This window comes from Lepidochelys olivacea, assembly GCF_965140295.1.
Source record: "Lepidochelys olivacea isolate rLepOli2 genome assembly, chromosome: 9".
NCBI lineage: Eukaryota > Metazoa > Chordata > Testudines > Cheloniidae > Lepidochelys > Lepidochelys olivacea.
Window position 1 is genome coordinate 25,807,830 of NC_140419.1, and position 13,649 is coordinate 25,821,478.

A 13,649-nucleotide genomic window follows, 5' to 3' on the forward strand; every position below is an offset into this window, starting at 1 on the left:
ATTTGCAAGAGCCAGTACTTGAGGACAAATATTAAACTGTTGCTGAATTTAGGACAGTTCAATAGACTCATATTAAGATTAGTTTAAAAATCCTGAAAGACTAGATATGGCTGTTTTATTTTCCAATTTTTGGTTATTAACAGTTTAATGATAAAAACAAATGTGTTTTAAATCCAAAAAGTAATTTTAAGAGTACATTAACTTATATTTTCAATTTCCCCCCTCTTTATGCGCATCTATCCCTACCTGCCTAATTAGAGTGTGTTAAAACAGTGTTTCATGTTCTCCTGAATTTAAAGTGAACTGCTAAGCAATATATTTTTGCATACTTCCTTGGAAATAGTAGACAATTCTTCAACTATCCAGGACTGGAAGTTGTAATGGATATAGACAAGGCACCTGTAGTTGTACTGGATAGTGCAGACCACTGTACTCTAGAGATGCAGTGTTCTAACATATTTAGATGTATTTATATGCTCCTCCCCTCCAGCTACTGTAGGTCAGTTTCCCAAATTGATTAACAACTGGCATTTAATTAATACTTTCTATTAAATTTAAATAATTTTCAAGACACACTTCTGACCAGCTCCATTCAAGCATTTTCTCATCTAGTCACTACAGTCACAAAAGCAAACAATTATCTGCTGTTTATTTTGCAAGTACTGTGGTGAGGAAAGCATTAGAAAAAGCTAACAAGATAAAAGATGGGGGAGGGCTAGCTCAGTGGTTTGAGCATTGGCCTGCTAAACCCAGGGTTGAGAGTTAATTTAGGGATCCGGGGCAAAAATTGGCGATTGGTCCTGCTTTGAGCAGGGGGTTGGACTAGACGACCTCCTGAGATCCCTTCCAAACCTGATATTCTATGAAAGATCTCTCAGTATAAGAGCCTGTTCAAGATACAGCCCGAGTCCTGCAAATATTATGGTAGGACCCTGATGATACAAGATCAACAATCTCAAAAAGCTGCACATCAAGAAAATACAATCCAAATCATGGGACTGCTTCACTAAAGGAGTCGCTCTCTAATATCGATTTTTAAAAAGTTAGAATCTCAGACTGGTAAAATCCAAGCTATGGAAGTTAGGTTGATAGTCATGAAACATGGTTCCTCCGGCTTGAAAGCAGAGGGCTCAATCTTCAAGAGCTACACTTTGAACATATTGAGAGTGGTGCCAGAGCTGACATTATGCCACTTGACCATCTCCACCCAATCTTGGTCCAGCCAGAGGCCCATTGCACTGGCTTTCACCAGCCCCAAGGGGCCATTATTCCAGGCAAAGATTGCTAGAGTAGCAAAAAGGAAGCAGGATCTGTTCCAGTTTCTCTTTCAATTAATGCAAGTAGCAACCAGATTTGCTGCTTTGAATAATAAAGTCTATTTAACCCAACGGAAAAGTCTGAATCCTGAAAAAATATTGGAAATAGGTTTCTGGATGTTGTCAGAAATTTTTTTTTTTTTTTACCATCAGTTTTTTTGGTTACCCATCTGATGCTCATTTCCATTGATAGCTCCACTCTGGACAGCATCCTAAATGTTTAATGTATTAAAGAAAAAAAATGGCACTGACAAGATGCAATTACACATATGGTTATTCCATGACTTATTACTGGAATCCACAACTTTTCTTTCCCCCTTCTTCACTCTCCATTACTGTCATCATCCCTTCTATCCTAATTCAGATTAAAAACTCCATGAGGCTTGGAATTATTTTAGTTGTCTGTAATGCATCATGCACACCTATGACATTGTCTGTAACAATTAAACCCTACTTTAAAAAAAAAAAGGAAGGAAGGAATATGGTCAGATTATTTCTGCAAAAAGATTTCCTGTTAGAAGAGACTTCAAGAATTGAAAATGACATTTGATATTCCACAAATGAAGAACCTAAGTCCCTGATTCTGCAAACTTTGTGCTTCACTTTATACACTGCAGGTAGGTCAGTGAAGTCAGTGGGGAAGCCATACGAACCAAATCTCAAAGGACAGCAGGTGGGAATAGTATTCAAAAATATTCTTCTATTCCCTTCAAATGCTATGACATTCCAGGGATAGAAAGAGGTCGTTTTTCTCTTATCACTTCATATCAGTATAATATCAGGCAATGATTAGTTGTAAAGTTATAATTCTGAGCTTCTACCATGAAAGACTAAGGGCATAATCCTGAAAGGTACTGAGTATCTTCAGCTCCCACTGAAGTTAAAGGTTTGGGCCCTAAATGGGAGTTTAATTGTTATTTAAAACAGTATCTTTCTCGCAGAATGTTTTTCCTTCTTCTTATACTGTTCATTCTATGACAGTACTTTGCTCTTTAGTATTATGTTATTTCCTTCAAATTTATTGAAAAAGTAAATACAAAATAAAGTTTTAAAACTGATCTCCAGTATTTGCATTTAATGTTAATTTCCAAAAAACCTGTAGCTGGATATAAGAATATTTATAATATAGCTGGACATCAGTTTGATAAAAAGAATTAGAGTCAAAACTCCAAAAACTTGTCTGGATGAAAACTAGATTTGAGGATATGGTGCTTGGACAGAAATAAAAAAAAAAAAAAAAAAAAAAAAAGTGAAAAGACAGCCTGATAGAAATTTTACACTTTATTCAGAAGAGCCTACTTGATTTCAGAGCTTTAGGTACAAAAGGAAAGAGTAATTATATTTAATTTCAAGTTGTATAATGAAGCTAATTTACCTGTAGCATACTGGTTTTCAAATTCTGACACATAATACGTGCCCCCAAACCATGTAAACAATGCAAAAAAGAAAATGTATTGTTTCATGGAGGAAAAAAAAAAAGAGCTATGCAGTCATTTCCAACTACATAGTACACTGTTTTGTCATCAGTCTTCTTGGCAATCTCAAAACACAAAGGGACTAATTTGGTACGGATTTCAGTTCATTCCATGCAGGACTGGGATTAATAAGCACAAAATTTGGACCAAAAACTAAAGAATGAACAAACAAAATCAATCTCCCTCCTCCTCCTCCAGCCAAACACAGACACATTTGTGTGTGTACGATACAAGCAAGATAAACACGGAAGTAGTTTCTGCAGCACCTCTTCAATTCACGTAAAGAATCATTGAAATATTTTTCTGCTGTTTTGGTTTGACTTAATGATACTCATGCTATTCCTTATTTCATATTTCTAAGTACTTCGAAAGTTTTATCTCCCTTTTAAAAAACAGGAATGTTTATTTAATGCCTTAAAATATTCCAGAAGATTAACCCCCGTTTTGACATCTTCTCAAAATGATTTCCATTCAGTTTTAATGTATTATTTAGTAGCTAATTTTTCCTCTCAGCACAGAGTTATAGTAAGGCAACAATAAATCTGTTGCTAATAACTGGTGACATACCATAACTCAACAAACACCTATTACGGAATCCATCTTCTCAAATATATTTTGTTGTTTTTAAACAACGAACAACTTCATCTCCTTGTCAATCATTAAAAAAGTAACTGAAGTACCACAATTTTATGCTTTAGTTATTGTATTTTACTTATTCTGAACTGCTGCAAAATGTATTTTACTATTTTAAAATATGACAGGTCCATCTATCATCTGAATGTATTAGTCTTTTTAAAGCATAAAATATCAACCTTTTATATTTGTCATTGGAGACCATTTGGTTTTAATGAAAAATAGATTTGTTTTTTTCTTGCTATCACCACAAAAATCAAGTAAAGATGCTTCCTACTAAAGTCATGAAATATAATGCACACAGTAATTTATTTCTGCGCATAACCACCACTCTCAGAATTTCATGCAAATAAAGGGTTTTGTCCTTTACAATAAACTTACTTTTTGCTCGCTTCACAGACATCAGCAATATTGGAGAAAAGATGGTGTTTTTCTGTTTTGGTCATTGTTAAACTCAGGTCTTTGGAATTTTTAAACATCCGGATCAGAATCTCCAAGCTCAGCAAGTATGAATGTTCAGATGATATTACTTCAAATATAGCCTGCACGGTAGGAAAAACAGACTTACAATCAACTGTTTTGTTTTGAATGAGTTATGGTATAAATTACAACAGAAGAATTTATCATCCAGACTAAGTTTGCCAATACAAGTTTAAAAGTAGTCACAAAATTTACTTTTAAATGTAAAGTAGAGTACTGCAAAAAAAAAAAAAAAAAGCAGCCTTTTCAACTCTGATTCATAGTCAAAGGGTATGTCTATACTGCAATTAAACATCCACGGCTGACTCACGTTTGGGCTGCAATATTACAGTGTAGACATGAATCCCAGAGCCTGGGCTCCAGCCCAAGCCCCACGAGTACAAGTGAGCTGATACAGGCCAGCTGTGACTTTTTAACTGTAGTGTAGACATATCCAAAGAATGTTAAGCCAAGTGTTAAACTCAAACCAGTTGTGATCTTTCCAGTTTTGCAGACGTCAACATGTCTCTTAAAAGATTTGCCCACTCCAGTACTCTGGGGCAGAGAATTTAAACATAGGCAGGCTGCTACACATCAGTTAATGTGTCTTTTCAAGTTATCTACTAGGGCAACATTCTTGTGTAATGGAACCTTGATTACCCAAAAGTCTATGGGAACACTTAAAACCTTTGGATAATCAAAGATTCAGCTAGTAGACAGAACTAGGAGGGTGGAGCAGTTAGCTGAGGAGGAAAGGATAGCCCTCTGGCACACAGATACAGCCTCTCACAAAAAGATTTCTGTCACTGCTTCTCTCTCTCCCCATCAGTCAGGCAATATAGCACCATACCCCTGGGTCTTTCCTCCCAACTCTTCCTTCAGCTGGCTGGCATACATAGAAAACCTTAGGTGATACAGTTGATCTTTGAACTGCAGAGGTTTGGTCAACCAGGGTTTTACTGTTTCAGATGTAGAAATGTATCCAGTTGTTGTAATATCCTCCCCTGCCCTGCTTTTAGTTTTTCATTTGAAAAAAATCTAACTGGGGTTCCTGGATCTCGCTGTATATACAGACTGGCTGATCACTAAAGAATGTTGACACTTCCTTTTTAAATAGCACCATGGGGCCGCACTGGCTCTGAGACATTTGTTATTCCATATACTTCCGAGAAATTTTTGAATGTCTTACAGTAAGGACACTTGGAGAGTTTATAGAACTTGGCTGACAACATAACAAATGTAAATATCTTCACATGAATTTCAGGAACTATTTGTAATTAGTGTCTCTAAGCATCTTCAAACCTGAAGGGAATATACTTCAGAAGCTGACTGTATGCTGAAAGTTCTGATTGTGGATTTTTACTAACTGAGAAGTAACATACATGTTGACAAACATGTTGAACACATTGGACCTTTCCAGCTTCTGAAAGGACTGATCAGCATCTCAAGTACAGTGGACTCTTCTGTAGATGTTGTTAATGAATGCCCTTCAGTGCTTATGGGTGCTCATGATTATTCCCTTCAGATCCCAGACTTTTTATTCAAAATCCTTGATTTGTTTCTAAAATCTCCTCTCCTTCAAAGAACTGGGATTTTAAAATCGAAAAGTAACAGGTATTGGATAGTTTAAAAACTCCAGCTTTAAATCAAATCCACAAAAACGTATTCCTTCTGTGATTGGGTGTACTAGGGCTCTTCATGGACCTCTGCTGGAAGCCCCATGGTCCTACTATGCCACGCCCCAGGAGAGGAGCGGCAAAGGTGGCTCCTCCAGGCCTGCCTAGAAAGGCTGCATGGAAGCAGCCAATTACTGCTTTATCCCAGCGGGCTCAGATAAAAGGAGTCTTAGCCCTTGTCTACACTAGGCGTTGAGATTGAATTTAGCAGCGTTAAATTGATTTAACCCTACACCTGTCCACACGACAAAGCCCTTTTTTTTGACTTAAAGGACTCTTAAAATCAATTTCTTTACTCCACCCCCGACAAGGGGATTAGTGCTGAAATTGGCCTTGCCGGGTCAAATTCGGGGTAGTGTGCACGCAATTCGACGGTATTGGCCTCCAGGAGCTATCCCAGAGTGCTCCATTGTGATCACTCTGGACAGCACTCTCAACTCAGATTCACTGGCCAGGTAGACAGGAAAAGGCCCGCAAACTTTTGAATCTCATTTCCTGTTTGGCCAGCATGGCAAGCTGCAGGTGAGTGCAGAGCTCATCAGCAGAGGTGACCATGATGGAGTCCCAGAATTGCAAAAGAGCTCCAGCATGGACCGAACAGGAGGTACAGGATCTGATCGCTGTATGGGGAGAGGAATCCGTGCGATCAGAACTCCGTTCCAGTTTTTGAAATGCCAAAACATTTGTCAAAATCTCTCAGGGCATGAAGGACAGAGGCCATAACAGGGACCCAAAGCAGTGCCGAGTGAAACTTAAGGAGCCGAGGTAAGCCTACCAGAAAACCAGAGAGGCGAACGGCTGCTCCGGGTCAGAGTTCCAAACATGCCGCTTCTATGATGAGCTGCATGATATTTTAGGGGGTTCAGCCACCACTACCCCAGCCGTGTTGTTTGACTCCTTCAATGGAGAGGGAGGTTTTGGGGATGAGGAAGATGATGATGATGATGATGATGAGATTGTAGATCGCTCACAGCAAGCAAGCAAGCAGAGAAACTGGTTTTCCCGACAGCCAGGAACTGTTTCTCACCCTGGACCTGGAGGCAGTCCCCCCCGAACCAACCCAAGGCTGCCTCCCAGACCCACCAGGCAGAGAAGGGACCTCTGGTGAGTGTACCTTTTAAAATACTATACATGGTTTAAAAGCAAGCATGTTTAATGATTAATTTGCCCTGGCAATCGCGGCCAGTACAGCTACTGGAAAAGTCTGTTAACATGTCTGGGGATGGAGAGGAAATCCTCCAGGGACATCTCCATAAAGCTCTCCTGGATGTACTCCCAAAGCCTTTGCAAAAGGTTTCTGGGGAGGGCAGCCTTATTCCGTCCACCAGGGTAGGACACTTTACCACGCAGGCCAGTAGCACATAGTCGGGAATCATTGCAGAACAAAGCATTGCAGTGTATGTTTGCTGGTGTTCAAACATCCATTCTTTATCTCTGTGTTATCCTCAGGAGAGTGATATCATTCATGGTCACCTGGTTGAAATAGGGTGCTTTTCTTAAGGGGACATTCAGACGTGCCCGTTCCTGCTGGGCTGTTTGCCTGTGGCTGAACAGAAATGTTCCCCGCTGTTAGCCACGGGGAGGGGCTAGCCACGCCGTGGGGGGAGGCAAAATGCGACCTTGTAACGAAAGCACATGCGCTATGTATGTAATGTTAACAGCAAGGTTTACTGTGAAAGAGTGTACCCATTGTTCTATAAAATGTGTCTTTTTAAATACTGTCCCCTTTTTTTTTTCCTCCACCAGCTGCATGTATTTCAAGGATCAGAGGATCTTCTCCTTCCCTGAGGCTAGCGAAGATTAGAAGGCGAAAAAACCACACTCGCTATGAAATGTTCTCTGAGCTCATGCTGTCCTCCCACACTGATGGAGCACAGACAAACGTGTGGAGGCAAACAATGTCAGAGTGCAGGAAAGCACAAAACGACTGGGAGGAGAGGTGGTGGGCTGAAGAGGGTAAGTGGCAGGCTGAAGAGAGGGCTGAAGCTGACAGGTGGCAGCAGCGTGATTCAATGAGAGCATATTACTGGAGCATATTAGTGTATGGTTGAGCTGCAGTAAAGGCAGGAGCACAGACTGCCGCTACAGCCCCTGTGTAACCAACTGCCCTCCTTTGGGGGCGGGTGGGGGGAGTGGGAGATCATCAAGGAGAAACAAACAGAACTTTCACACCGTAGCCTGGCCAGTCACGAAACTGGTTTTCAAAGAGCTTCTCTGATGTGCACCGTGCCCTCCTGTGCTCTTCTAACGGCCCTGGAATCCGGTTGCGCATAACCAGCAACCAGGCGATTTGCCTCAACCTCCCACCCCGCCATAAATGTCTCCCCCTTACTCACAGATATTGTGGTGCACACAGCAAGCAGTAACAACAATGGCAATACTGGTTTTGCTGAGGTCTAAGCAAGTCAGTAAACTGCGCCAGCGTGCTTTTAAACATCCAAATGCACGTTACCACCATTCTGCACTTGCTCAGCCTGTAGCTGAACAGCTCCTGACTACTGTCCAGGCTGCCTGTGTAGGGCTTCATGAGCCATGGCATTAAGGGGTAGGCGGGTCCCCAAGGATAACTATAGGCATTTCGACATCCCCAATGGTTATTTTCTGGTCTGGGAATAAAGTCCCTTCCCGCAGCTTTTGAAACAGACCAGAGTTCCTGAAGATGTGAGCATCATGTTGATGTTGGTGAAACGCCCCTTGTGACCCACCAGTGCTTGCAGCACTATTGAAAAGTACCTCTTGCGGTTTACGTACTCGCCGACTTGGTGCTCCGGTGCCAAGATCGGGATATGGGTTCCATCTATGGCCCCACCACAGTTAGGGAATCCCATTGCAGCAAAGCCATCCACTATGACCTGCACATTTCCCAGGGTCACTACCCTTGATATCAGCAGATCTTTGATTGCGTTGGCTACTTGCATCACAGGAGCCCCCACAGTAGATTTGCCCACTCCAAATTGATTCCCAACTGACCGGTAGCTGTCTGGCGTTGCAAGCTTCCACAGGGCTATTGCCACTCGCTTCTCAACTGTGAGGGCTGCTCTCATCTTGGTATTCTGGCGCCTTAGGGCAGGGGAAAGCAAGTCACAAAGTTCCATGAAAGTGCCCTTATGCATGTGAAAGTTTTGCAGCCCCTGGGAATCGTCCCAGACCTGCAACACTATGCAGTCCCACCAGTCTGTGCTTGTTTCCTGGCCCAGAATTGGCGTTCCATGGCATGAACCAGCCCCATTAGCACCATGGTGCCCACACTGCCAGGGCCCATGCCTTGAGAGAAGCCTGTGTCCATATCCTCATCACTCTCGTCACTGTGCTGACGTCACCTACTTGCCTGGTTTCGCTTTGCCAGGTTCTGGTGTTGCATATACTGCTGGATAATGCGCGTGGTGTTTAATGTGCTCCTAATTGCCAAAGTGATCTGAGCGGGCTCCATGCTTGCCATGGTATGGTGTCTGCACGGAAAAAAGGCACGGAATGATTGTCTGCTGTTGCTCTGACGGGGGGGGGGGGCGACTGATGACATGGCTTACAGGTTTGGCTTTCAGGGAATTAAAATCAACGAAGGGGGTGGCTTTACATCAAGGAGAAACAAGAACAACTGTCACACAGAATGGCCCCCTCAAGGATTGAACTCAAAACCCTGGGTTTAGCAGGCCAATGCTCAACCCACTGAGCTACCCCTCCCCCCGGTGTTCCGGGCAGGACTGAATCTCCATTAAACTTTTTAAGGTGCCCCTGAAAGACCTCAGCGAAACGATTGTCGGCTGTTGATTTCATGGACGGAGGGAGAGGGGACCTGGTCGAGTCACTCCTATTTTAGTCCCTGCGCCGATGTCTGCCCAGGCACTCCTGACCAACCTTACTGAGGTGGCCAAGAGCACCTTGGACATGACGACGATGGTTATCAGGCCTATTGCACCATCTCCTGCCAAAAGGCAATGAGCTGCTGCTGTGTAGCAATGCAGTACCGCGTCTGTCAGCACCCAGGAGACGTACGGTGACTGTGAGCTGAGCGGGCTCCATGCTTGCTGTGATATGAAGTCTGCAAAGGTAACTCAGGAAAAAAGGCACGAAATGATTGTCTGCTCTGCTTTCACAGAGGGAGGAAGGGCCTGACGACATGTACCCAGAACCACCAGCGACAATGTTTTTGCCCCATTAGGCATTGGGATCTCAACCCAGAATTCCAATGGGCAGTGGAGACTGCAGGAACTGTGGAATAGCTACCCACAGTGCAATGCTCCGGAAGTCAACGCTAACCTCAGTACTGTGGAAGCACTCCGCTGAGTTAATGTACTTAATGCACTTAGAGCATTTTGTGTGGGGACACAAACAATCGACTACATAAAAACAATTTCTAAAAAAACGACTTCTATAAATTTGACCTAATTTCGTAGCGTAGACATACCCTTAGTAGGTCAGGTCCTGGCTGGGAGCTCCTCTCTGGCCACAGGAGCATGACCAGCTGTATTTGCTTAAACTGGGGAAGAGAGGGCCTGAGAACCTTAACCCTGAGGTGTGGGGTGAAGATAAAGGGGCTGTGGGAAAAGGCCCAAAATAGCAGCAACTAATTCAAGGAAACAGTACGTGGCTTCTCTTTATAGGGACCTGGAGTAGTGGGCAGGCTTGGGTTCCCCCGCTGGCTACTGACAAAGCCGTCTAAGCTCTGAGAAAGGGTCCAAGTGCATTTAGAAGCCAAAGTGAAGGGCTGGATTTAAAGGGCCCTGGTGATGGCAGATGGACAATTTCTGTTGGACTCTGCTTCCCCAGAAGGAGTATGTTTGGACTGTGAGACCCAGCCGGAGGGTATAGCCATTGAAGACCCACCAAATAAGGTTGACAACCTATAGGGGCTGCCAGGAGCAGAAAAGGCCTGTAGTATTGCGTGTAGCAGCAGGAGGCACTCGTTACACTTTTCTAAAGCCTTTGCTGCGCAAAGAGAAGGAGCCAACTCCAAGGGAAAACTGTAGGGATGCCAGAGATGTCAGAAAGGTGAGTATGTGGGATGTTCCCTCCTCCCCACTGCTAGCCACTCTCAGTTCCCTCCACAAGATACCTGTATAGCCAGCAGACTCTCAACAAAAAGGGATGTGACCGGAAACATATTAGGAGCCATATAACAGCTGCATTAAACAGCATGGTCCTTGTAAAAGTGCATTGTCTTAGTATAAGGAGATGTATAAAGTTAATGACACTTAAAACATTATATTCCAGCCTGATGTATCCCTCGGCCCTAGAGGTCTACAGAATATAGCCAGATGCTAGCTTGACTAAGGCAACAAGGCTGCCTGGTCAGCTATACTTATATGGCTGATGTAGGGGGAAAAGGGTGTCTGAACACAGCATTCTGGCCATTTTCCTTCGCTCACCACATGTATTTCTAACTTCACCCTGGCTACATTGCGTTTCCTCCAGCTGCACTCACCAGGAAAGGATTTGCCTAAAGAGAGCTGCAGTGTTCCATGACTAATTTGTTCTGATCTATGCATTTTTGAACTTAAGGAAACACATGAGCCTTCCCTTCACTGTATTATTGAGGAGCTTCTTTGTTTCTGCTTTTTATGAGAGCCCTCATTGACTTCTTTCAGTTTGAGAACTGCAAGGCCATGCTAGTGTGTTTGAAAATCAGCACTAAAGTCAATTTGCTATTAATATCTGCTATGTGATGACTGCAAAGTGCAAACAAGCTTTGGTATAATACCACTTTATACCCAAAACACTTAGCATGACAGAACAAATCAAGATAATCTTAAGTTCACATATACAGTAATAACAGTAAACAGAAATAGAGGGAGAAAGCTTGAGATCATATGTACCAATTACTACTTTATAGTCAACTTAGGAGACTTTCTATGAAAGAGTCTGAAAGACTTCATTTGCATTGCATGAGCAGTTGTCTGTATCGCAATAGCTAATGAGTGCTTCATGAAAATATTAACAGACTGGTGGGAAGAGCAGTTTTGTGTAGTGGTGCAGAAGTACATGAATTCAAGATTAGAACTTGATGATAGTTTGAAGGGAAGTGAATGTATTAAAAAAGTATTACTAGTTAGAGCACCATAATTATAGAAGTATTTCCTTTGGACACAATATACGCACAACGACTTAGCATATTAAAATCACAGTTAAAGGTGGTGCCTCAATTTAAAATCTTGTTCCTCTTAAACCCCACCCAACAGTAGCAAACAAATTTTTCCAAAAAGTTTCCATATCGATGGTGTGTTACAGAAATTTAGCTAACTATACACACAATGAGAATGGTGTAAAAACACCAACTACAGGCATAGCTGCATCCTAGGATTACTTCTTTTTGATTCCTGTAAAAGCTGCCTCTGCTGAAACACTAGCACAAAAACACAAAAACCTGAGGCTTGCAAGACATATTTTGGCTAAATCTAAAGGCTCTAACCCTGAAAGGCACAAAGGACTTGCTCTCTCTGAGGAAGTATATGTAGATCTGACTTCAGAAAGCTGGAGTAATGGCTCCTGAGGAATTCAAAAGGGATGAAAAGGAGGCCCCTCTCCCAGGCCCAAAAGTGAAAACAGGCCAGAGGGTGTAGCACAAGTGTCCACTAAGGTGACAACAGGCAGAAGGAGAACCCCTGGTTTGTTCAGGGACAGGTCACATCTCTTGGGATTCTCCTCATCCATAAATAATGAAATACATCAAAATCCTGCAAAGAGCAGACAAGAAATCCACAGGGATGGGGGGAGTTGCAGAGAAGGAGACTGTTACAAATCTTGTGTACACAATCTAGAGATAACGGCCTATATTCTCTGCTTGAGGGTGGAAGGGATATCACACAAGGCACTAGCTGCAGCTCTGATTCTGGAGCTGGTTCCATGCTTGCCCCAGCATAGTGCAGAGGGGCTGACTAGCTATGACCTCTAAGGAGCCATCCATCAGCTAGAGTTCACTGGAGTACAGCCTGCCTCAACCACACTTCTACCAAGAGCGCACAGGGGGTCATCCCAGCTACCCAAGCTGGAGATTCACATGCTAGGGAGTTCCAGTTGGTTTTACTGTCCCTTGGTGCAGGCAAAGGAGTCACAGTGAGGGAGAAAATCCAGCCCATTCTATAGGGCAGCAGAGAATGGAACTAGGAGGTACTAAAGTTGTCCCCCTTATGGGCAGGTACATAAAGGAAGTTCACAAAATATCAAATCAGGCATGCTATATATTACTAAATAATCAACAATTAAAAAAATTACTTAAAGAATACCTCTTGCCTCTTTCTTTCCTCCTGACTGATCGTCAGAGACAATCCATTCTTTTTCACCTAAAAGACAAATTTTAATATTTAATATCCTTATGAAAAACACTTTCTTTTACATTATCCAAGTAAACAAGGATTCAAGTTTTGTGCTAAGAATTAAGTGGCAGATTTTGCACACACAAGTATTTAAGCATGCAGAACTTTATTTTTAAAGTTAAATTACTTAATTTGCATACACACAACATACCTGAATGCAATTTCTGAGGCCTCCTTGAAAATTTGTCCCTAAATATTTTCTCTCTCACCTCAGGGCCTTTTTAGAGAGATAGTTCATTGACTAAAATTTGATGCTGGAGGAGCCCTATACATATCATATCACAAATTCACTTGAGGCTGACATTAAATTTATAATTTCGCTTGGTCTCACCTTTCCCACTCCTCCCCATCCTACTCCACAGTCACTCAGTCTCAACTCCTACCTATCCTCTCTAATTCTGTCTCCCAGCCCCAGCCTCTCCCACTACATTCTACCCCTCACAGCCCCATCACAACCCTTTTAAGCTCTGCACCATCCTTTCTTCCTCCTCCCTTCCGACTCTTTCTTAGCCTACCAGTCTAATCTAAAGTTAAATCATCAGCAGCAACTTTTTTTCCCCCCCTCTACCTCCCACTCTGTTACATCATCCCCATTCCAATGATATTCTACCTCCCTCTCTGACTTTCAGCACTTGGTATGTCATTTCACCCCTACATCTTTTCTACACAATTTCAAACAGTGATGTGGTTTTGTGATTATATATATATATATATATATATACACACATACACACACACACACACATACACACACACACACACACGTGCATGCAATTTGGG

The 13,649-nt window shown here is 42.4% G+C and overlaps 1 protein-coding gene across 2 annotated transcripts in view; it reads right to left on the reverse strand.

The window, feature by feature from the left end:
* ARHGEF26 (Rho guanine nucleotide exchange factor 26) overlaps window positions 1–13,649 on the reverse strand; it is a 115,464-nt gene that overhangs the window by 85,020 nt on the left and 16,795 nt on the right. For both annotated transcript variants that reach the window (XM_084639311.1, XM_084639310.1), the window contains exons 5-6: window positions 12,780–12,836; window positions 3,806–3,966 (exon numbers count right to left, since the gene is read on the reverse strand). In XM_084639311.1, coding sequence (XP_084495437.1) covers window positions 3,806–3,966; window positions 12,780–12,836 — 218 coding nt within the window. The remainder of the gene's footprint in view (window positions 1–3,805; window positions 3,967–12,779; window positions 12,837–13,649) is intronic.